This window comes from Thamnophis elegans, chromosome 2, assembly GCF_009769535.1.
Source record: "Thamnophis elegans isolate rThaEle1 chromosome 2, rThaEle1.pri, whole genome shotgun sequence".
NCBI classification, from domain to species: Eukaryota; Metazoa; Chordata; class Lepidosauria; order Squamata; family Colubridae; genus Thamnophis; species Thamnophis elegans.
The window spans coordinates 166,902,750-166,911,992 of record NC_045542.1 but is presented as its reverse complement, the minus strand read 5'-3'; the positions used below and the strand labels follow the sequence as shown (position 1 = coordinate 166,911,992).

General features: G+C 42.8%; 1 protein-coding gene across 1 annotated transcript; it reads left to right on the top strand.

Annotated features, from left to right (window-relative positions):
* The first annotated feature begins 529 nt into the window (after positions 1 to 529).
* Positions 530 to 8,925, top strand: LOC116502803 (gastrula zinc finger protein XlCGF57.1-like). Its single transcript, XM_032208732.1, has 3 exons — positions 530 to 822; positions 4,691 to 4,807; positions 6,383 to 8,925. Exon 3 carries the CDS (start codon positions 6,463 to 6,465, stop codon positions 8,179 to 8,181), a length of 1,719 nt encoding a protein of 572 aa, XP_032064623.1. The 5' UTR covers positions 530 to 822; positions 4,691 to 4,807; positions 6,383 to 6,462; the 3' UTR covers positions 8,182 to 8,925.
* The last annotated feature ends 318 nt before the right edge of the window (positions 8,926 to 9,243 follow it).

The following is a 9,243-nucleotide window of genomic DNA, read 5'->3' as shown; positions in this document are numbered from 1 at the left end:
TCTCAAGAGACTTTCCCTCTTCTCCATAGGGCCGTTTTAGTAAAGACACCCAAGGGGAAGCTCTAGCCCCTGATGATTACATGAAAATCTTCCCATAGCCTTCTATGGGCAGGATATGAAATTGGATGTTTCAATTTTGCTTGGATTTCCTGAGGGCGTGTTATCTACGTCCGATACCGTTTCAATGCGAAATTCACAGCAGGTGGAGGAGATGCTCCTTTTACTGCGACGAAGGGGAAGACAACTATTGTCAAGCAGACAGACCTACAGAAAATTTCTGTTAGGTGGAGGTAAATTCTGTTATTGAAACAGGAGACAGTCAGCAAAGGAAAGCGAGAGGCGTTTTTTTTTTTAAACCTGTTTCTTTGCAAAAGGAGGTTTCCGCTGGGAAAGCCAGTATAGCTGTGGCTGGGAAGATCGGGGCAAAGTCCAAACTTTACTTCCTCAAGCACCTAACTCCTCCCGAGCAGACCTTGGGCATCTGCTCCCATGTTTCCCAGGATTAAAACAGGATCCGCCCAATTATCGCCGTTTGCCATAGCTTCCAGGTCAGCGAGAAGGCGTCCATAGCATTCGGGAACACTTGGAGAAGGAAGAGGGAGGAATCTCTATAGGAAGAAGCATTCTCTGGTTTCTACATTAAATCCCTAGCGGTGGGTCCTTCGGTGGAGGGAGGGAGGTTCAGCTTACGGGCTGTGCTGGGAAGGCAGCGGCGCTGGAGGAGCTGCGAGGAAGGCGTTGCGCGGATCCTGCCCTGCGCGCCACTCTCGAAGAACGGAGTCCGGGCGAGGGGCAGAGCCGCCTTTCCCTCCGGGCGAGGAAGTAAAAAGCTTTCAGTTTCCTTTCCCTTCGGGTAGAGGGAAAGTTCTTGGCAATGTGACTTTTAAATGCTGTTTTTTTGGGCCTCTCATAAGATTGTTCTTATACGATAAGATTGTTCCTGCAGTCAACACTTTCTCCTGGAATAGTTTGCCTCCCAGAGTTGCGGGTGCCGCAGTCACTGGAGGCTTTCCAAAATAAAGCGGATAGTCATTTGACCTCGATGGTATAAGGTCTTCTACCTTGAGCAGGAGGTTGGACTAGAAGATCTCGGAGGTCCCTTCCAGTCCTAGGATTCTATCTTCAATTATCATTTCCCATGGAATTTTCTCTGGTGCTGTGTCAGGTCCAGAAACCTTGGATTTAAATGGCTGTTGCCCACTTTCTCCTGGAATAGTTTGCTTCCAGGAGTTTGGATGCCCTAACTAGACACAAGGACAGCCTCCCCCTCCCAATGCCATCACTCTGCTAAATAATTAATTCCCACAACACTGTCAAACTATTTACTAAGATCGTATTAGTATTATTTTCATTCTTCCTATTACCTATCTCCTCCCTCTTATGACTATAACCTTGTTGCTTGTATCTTTACAATTTATATTGTTCTATTTAGTTTCCTAGTATGATTTGATTGCTTATATAGTGTCCTATGACTATCACAAAGCGTTATATCTTATGATTCTTGATGAATGTATTTTATTTCCATATGTACACTGAGAGCATATGCACCAAAGACAAATTCCTTGTGTTTCCAATCACACTTGGCCAATAAAGAATTCCATTCTAATCACTGAAGGTTTTCAAAAATAGACCAGACCACCGTTTGATGGGGAAGGTATAAGGTCTTCCACCTTCAGCAGGGGGTTGGACTAGAAAACCTCAGAGGTCCCTTCCAGTCCTAGGATTCTATGTTCTATGATCATTTCCCTTGAAATTTTCTCTGGTGCTGTGTCAGGTCCAGAAGACTTTGATTTAAATGATTGCTGACTTCCCCTGGAATCCTAGGAATTCCTTGAGCCATCCTGTATCGCCCCATTGTTGCTTCCCTGATGCTAGATTGTCATGAATCCTGTGGGAGGAGTGGGGATCCCAGAAATGAAGCCATTCTGAGTGCCTGCCAGAGACATCTTCCTGCTTACCTCAAGGCCACAAGCATGGGAATGGAATGCAAACAATGGCCAAACATCAGAACTGTTACCAAAACAATTTGTTTCAATCTAATGGGACCCCCAGGGAGATAATGGGATGGGGAAGAGTTTGGGAGAGGGGAAAGTAAGCGGGCAATAAAACTCAGATCTGGCTTTCTCCTATCTTGCAACTGCTTGGCTTTAGTAAAAAAATAAACCTTCCACTACGAAGGCAGTTGAAGGCTCTTCCTTCTTCTTGTCCTGTTCCAAGTCCGAATAAGTCCAACAGGGGCATGATCCCTCCTTGGAGCCATTGTTTGGAGAAGTCTCTCAGGACGATCTGCCTCAGAAGAGATAATGGGTCCTTCTGATGTCCTTTAATACTCAGGATTGAATTTGCCCGTGGTTCATTCATGAGCTCCCCTTCATTTTTTAATGTACTTGTTTTAATATCATCACTCAAAAAAGATTGATTGATTCATTAATTAAGGAGAAAAGCAAGCTGGAATTAAGGAGGAATTTCCTAATAGTGAGAACAAATAACCAATGGGACTGCTTGCCTTCAGAAATTGTAGGTGCTTCATCACTGGAGGTTTTTAAGAAGAGACTGGAAAGATATAAGGTCTCCTGCTTGAGCAGCGGGTTGGGCTACTAAAAGACATCCAGGGTCCCTTCCAGCTTTCTATTCTGACTCCAGAGTGTTGTGGCAGTGTGTATTTGTCCCTTTCCTGTAGACCAATGTTTCTCAACCTTGGCCATTTAAAGATGTATGAACTTCAACTCCCATAATTCCCCAACCAACTTGTTTGAATAGGGAATTCTAGTCCATACATCTTAAAATGGCCAAGGCTAAGAAACACGGTTCCACCACAAATGCGCGAACGACAAAAGCGCGCCTGACTAAACCGCGGTGACAAAACCGCGCCGACAAAACCGCGCTGACGAATGAGCGCTGAAGCGCGCCGACAACAGCGCGCCGACAGAAGCGCGCTGTAACCTAACCCTAACCCTAACCCTAAACCTAAACCTAACCCTAAACCTAACCCTAAACCTAAACCTAACCCTAAACCTTACCTTAACTTAAATCGCGCTTCTGTCGGCGCGCTGTTGTTGGCGCGCTGTTGTTGGCGCGCTTTTGACATCGCGGTTTTAGCGACGCAGTTTTTTCAGCGCGATTTTGACATTCGTGCTTTTGTCGGGTCACGAGAAAGACTGCTGTAGACTGTTCCAAAGGGCAAGTCCCACCTGTAAAAAAAGTTTTTGTTGTCTTCCCTGATTATCTGACAGAGAGGATGAAATCTCAGCATAACTCCATGGGATGCGGGGTGGGATCTGCTTGAGAAATCTGGAGTCAAGCTACATGAGGTGCTTTAATGCATACATTCATGTCTGAGAGAGATGATTCTAATCCCTGGTACTTCCACAGCTTTCAATTTTCCTCTTGTCCAAAGTTAGCCGCTTCTGTGTATTGTTACTGTGGCTGCAAGCAATTCAGATAAAATGAATCCCTAGTTACCATAGAAATAGGCCAGATTAGAATCACCCTTCTGCACTGTAGGTTCAAGAATATCATTAGGGCATTTGATAGCAAATTATTCCTTTGCTGATTTTTTTTCTACTGGTAGACACTATACAGGTAGTCCTCGACTTATGACCACACTTATTAAATGAGTCATTTGTTAAGTGAGTTTTGCCACATTTGACAACATTTCTGGCTACATGTTAAGTGAATCCTTGTAGTTGTTAAGTTAGTGACACGGTTGTTAAGAGATCCTGGCTTTCCTATTGAATTTGTTTGTCAGAAGGTCTAAAACAGTGAACCACACCACCACCCCCAGGACACTACAATCATCATAAATTTGAGTCAGTTATCAAGCATCAGAATTTCGATCACATGAACATGAGGCTGCTGCAAAAATTGTTAATACCACATTTATAATGCCACACTTGCATTACTGCAAGCAGTTTTCATTGGCACAATGTAAAAAAGATGTTGAGATGCTAGAAAGAGTGCATAGAAGAGCAAAAAAGGATTAGGAGACTGGAAGCTAAAACATATAAAGAGCAGTTGCTGGAATTAGGTATGTCTAGTTTAATGAAAAGAAGGACAAGGGGTGACATGATAGCACTTTTCCAATATCTCAGGAGTTGCCAAAAAAGAAGAGGGAGTCAAGCTATTCTCCAAAGCACCTGAAGGCAAGACAAGAAGCAATGGATGGAAACTAATCAAGAAGAGAACCAACCTAGAACTAAGGAGAAATTTCCTGACAATGAGAATAATTAATCAGTGGAACAGCTTTTCTCCAGAACTTGTGGGTGTTCCATCATAGGAGGCTTTTAAGAAGACACTAGACAGCCATTTGACTGAAATGGTATAGGGCTTCCTGCCTGAGCAGGGGGTTGGACTAGAAGACTTCTAAGTTCTCTTCCAACCCTGTTATTCTATTGTTAATTCAAATATGAAAAATGGTCAAAAACAACTTTTTTCATTTTTATTCTAAGTTCAGTCACTAAATGAACTGTTGTAAGTCAGGGACTACCTTACTTAACTAAGGTGTATTCTTATCCTTGCACTTTGACTTTGCACTTTGTTTATTCCTTTGGAAAGATTCTTCAAAGAAGATGCTTATTTCCCTTATTAGAAATTTTGCTGGTTGTTTTGTTCATCATGAAGAAAATTTGCATATACTTTATTGAATTTTCATTAATAGGAATGTTCATGAAATGTTTTCTTTCTGTTTCAGGACTTGGTACTTCTCAAGGATATAGCTGTTTTTTTCTCCATGGAAGAGTGGGCCCTGCTGGATTGTGAGCAGAAAGTCCTACACTGAGTGGTCATGATGGAAAACACAAGGAATATGGTTAGTTCTTAACTGCATTTTTAACTGCATTTTTATTTCCATGTGGTCCATGAAGTGGGCTAATCCATCCACATCCTCCTCCAGGAGGAGAAAGGTCTTTTCCCATGCAGTTTCTCATCTCAGTCTTGTGATCCTGTCAGTTTCCTTTCATAGATAGTGGAGTTGCTGCTGTGAGTCCGATCTCTTAGGAAAGAAAGACCCTCAACTCCATTTAATTGAAGAGATAGGTTCTTTTAGTAGAAGATATTGGCTGCAATAGATTCAGGCTAGAACTATATTTCCTGCACTCGAAAAATACAAATTGCAGCCCTCCTCCCAAGACCATGTATTCAACCAATAAGCGATTCACCTAGGTGTTTTGAGAATGATGAGATGTTTTGGGCCATCCACATTTTTTTTCAGAGTGCATGGCTTTGAGTGCCGGAACAAATTGGCTTGAAGCTCCTCTGTTCCTCAGATATCATTTCCTCCCTCCCTATTTCCCATCACCTACACATGCAGGTTGATTGCCTATTTGTGTCCCTCCCTCATGTCTCCCTCATCGTGACCTGACAAAAGGGTGAATGACAAATCCGCGCCCGACTAAACCACATCGCTAAAACTGCGATGTCATCAACGCGCCGGCAACAGCACGGAGATAGAAGGGCGCTTTACAACAGCGCGTCGACAGAAAGCTGATTTAACTTAAGGTAAGGGTTAGGTTTAGCGTTACGTTTAGTGTTACGTTTAGAGTTAGGGTTAGCGTTACGTTTAGGGTTAGGGTTAGCGTTACGTTTAGGGTTAGCTTTAGATTTAGGGTTAGGTTTAGTTTTACAGCGTGCTTCTGTCGCCACGCTGTTGTCGGCGCGATTCAGCGCTCATTCGTCGGAGCGCTTTAGAACATGCGGTTTTGTCACTGCTGTTTAGTAGGGTGCGGTTTTGTCGTTCGCCCTTTTGTCGGTGAACCCTCCCTCATATTCCCTATACTTGGATGGCAGGATGCCAGCAGGCTGTCAAGCTGAAGATACCAGATATTCCAGCTGCTTATAAGAGTGGCACTTAAGTGGCCCAGTGGTACAACAGGGTTTATCATAAGGATGTAACTCCTAGTAAGGTGGACTGTTTGATAGTCGGATTTTTCCAGAGATGAGACTTTGAAATCTGCTGTCTCCCCCACTAACACTATTTTTATGGAGAAATTTTGGGGGGACAGTTAGGGGAGCATAAAAACTGGTATTTTCAAGGGAAAACTCCCTCAATAGAGAAGGCAAAACCTCATGACATAAATCGGGACTGCCACTTTCTCAGATGTCAATTCAGTGAAAAGGTTTTCTCTCATCAACCAATTTTGAACAAAGTCAGCTTTCAAGAGTCCCTCCTATACCCTTAGAACTGAATCGAAAGGAGCAGCAGAGCTATTGGGGCCCCACCCTCAGACTCAAAATAATTTTCCCAAAGCATTATGGTTTTGCATTCTGCAGCACAGAGGGGAAAGTAAGTGGCTTTTAGTAATGTTCAAATAAGAGATCCAACAATGATGCTTACTTAATCCCTTTCACACTTCAATTTGTATCAACTCCCCCCCCCCCCATGTAGGTGATGGATTGAAGAGAGAGGATGCTGGCTAAGGGTTGGCAACACCTTTTCTAACAGCCAAAAAGGAAGTTGTGGAAAGGATGAGTGAAAAGGAAAGGCCTGAAGGAAAGGAGTTAAAGGAGGAGCTGGGGAAATACTCTAGTTCTCAATATGCAGATATCAGCGTTTTCTTGCAAAATGATGATCCCCGAGAAAAAGGATGTGGAAAAATACCCAGAGATGAATTAGAATGTGATCCCCTTACATTTCATAAAAACATTCCCAAAACAGAGGATCCATACCAATGCCTGGAATTTGGAGAAAACATCAGTCAGAAAAATCACCTGAATTCACATCAGAGGGACCATGAAGAAAGGAAGCAGCATCAATGCATCACCTGTGGAAAGAGCTTCAGAAGCAGCCCAGCCCTTACTTCCCACCAAAGCATCCACAGAGAGGAGAGACTGTATCAATGCAGGGAGGATAGAATGAGGTTTACTCAGAACAAGGAACAAAATTCCAGGAAAAAAAGCCCCACTGGAAATAATTCATGTAAATGCCTGGAATGTGGGAAGAGCTTCCGCTCTGCAGCTCACCTCACTTTCCACAATAGGATCCATACAGGGGAAAAACCATATCACTGCAATGTGTGTGGAAAGAGCTTCACCCAACTTGGCAATTTCAATTTACATAAGAGGGTCCACACTGGAGAGAAGCCGTATAAATGCACAGAGTGTGAAAAATGCTTCAAAGCCCCCGGTGCCCTTACTCAACATAAAAGGATTCACACAGGGGAGAAACCCTATAAATGCTTGGAGTGTGGAAAAAGCTTTAGCAGAAGCGGTACCCTAACTTTGCATAATAGGATGCATAAAGGGGAGAAACCTTATAAATGCTTGCATTGTGGAAAGAATTTCAGTCAAAAAGGTCATCTTAAGTCACACGAGAGGATCCATACGGGAGAAAAATCATTTCAATGCATGGAGTGTGGAAAGAACTTCTATTGCTCTGCACACCTTACTGCCCATCACAGAATCCACACAGGGGAGAAGCCCTTTCAGTGCTTGCAGTGTGGAAAATGCTTTGCTAGTTCTGGTGGCTTTCATGCCCACAGACGGACCCACACAGGGGAGAAACCATACAAATGCCTGGAGTGTGGAAAGAGCTTCAGTAAACCCAGCCACCTAACTTCCCATAGAAGAATCCACAGTGGAGAGAGACCGTATGAGTGTACCGAGTGTGGGAAGCGTTTCAATCAAACAAGCCATCTTAATATCCATAAGAGGATCCACACAGGGGAAAAGCCCTATAAGTGCACTGAATGTGGCAAATGGTTCATCGACTCGGGGGCTCTCACTCACCATAAATGGACCCACACTGGAGAGAAACCATTTGGATGCAAAGAATGTGGAAAAAGCTTCAGTCGAAAAAGAGCTTTCATAATACATTACAGAATCCACACTGGAGAAAAACCATACAAATGCACCACATGTGGAAAGAGCTTCAGTGATTCTCAAGAGCTTGTTTCCCATGAAAGAATCCACACTGGGGTAAAACCCTATAAATGTGTGGTATGTGGAAAGGGCTGTAGGACCACCAGTGACCTTAGTTCCCATAAGCGGACCCACACAGGTGAAAAGCCCTATCAGTGTGGTGAATGTGGAAAGTCCTTTAGTCGAAACAGTTCCCTTAATAGCCATAGAAGAATGCACTCAGGAGACAAACCATATAAATGTATGGAGTGTGGAAAGTGCTATACACATAGCAGTGCTCTTAATTACCATAGGAGGATACATACAGATGAGAAACCACATAAATGAGTTGAATGTAGAAAAATAATTCGTTAGAATCAGTCACATAATATCCATAGAAAGATTCACTCACTGAAGAAGCTATTAAATGTATCAAGCGTGGAAAGCGCTTTATTGAAAATATTTCTCTTACTTTTCTCGCAAAAGAATTTTCTCACTGGAGACACTATGTAAATGTCTCAAGGTTATAAAAGTGCTTCAGTGCCTCTTGTTTGCCTATTTCCATAGTACTGAAGGAGCTTCATTCAGAAGAGTGAACTCATAAAAGGAGCCACTTGGACGAGTGGCCTTATACATATCTGTAGTGCGGAAAGAACTTCAGTGGTTCAATTTTTTATCAAAATTTCAAAATGGAAAGGTGGTGGATTATAATTAGTAAATCATAATTAGGTAACAGTGAAGGAAGGGAAAGAGAAGGAATAAAATGGATGGGACAGATGAGCGATTTTATAGGGCACCTTTGGAAGAGCTTCAAGTTACTACAACAGGGAGGCCGATATCTTGTCTATGTACAATATAGTTTTCTTAATGAAATGTAACTAAGCATATTCCCCAAATATAAATATGCAATGAGATATTGGAAATACTCATGTGTTATTAAACCATTACCAAATGGAAAGTAAGGGTTTTTTTTCCTTCCCAAAATTTACCTGCGAAATGGGTTGAGGATGCCAACTTACATTGTTAGGAACAGATATCTGTACTGATTGTGAATGGAAACTAATGAAGGAGAGAAAGAACCTAGAACTAAGAAGAAATTTCCTGACAGAACAATTAGCCAGTGGAACACGTTGCCTCCAGGCATTGTAAATGCTCCAACACTGGAAGTTTTTGAGATGATGTTGGATATCCATTTGTCTGAAATGCTACAGGATTTCCTGCCTAAGCAGGGGGTTGGACTAGAAGACCTCCAAGGTCCCTTCCAATTCTGTTATTCTATTCTATCCCTATCTATTCTATTCCTTCCTAATATATACCTGTAAAGAGCCGAGGTGGCGCAGTGGTTAAATGCAGCACTGCAGGCTACTTCAGCTGACTGCAGTTCTGCTGTTCAAATCTCACCCACTCAGG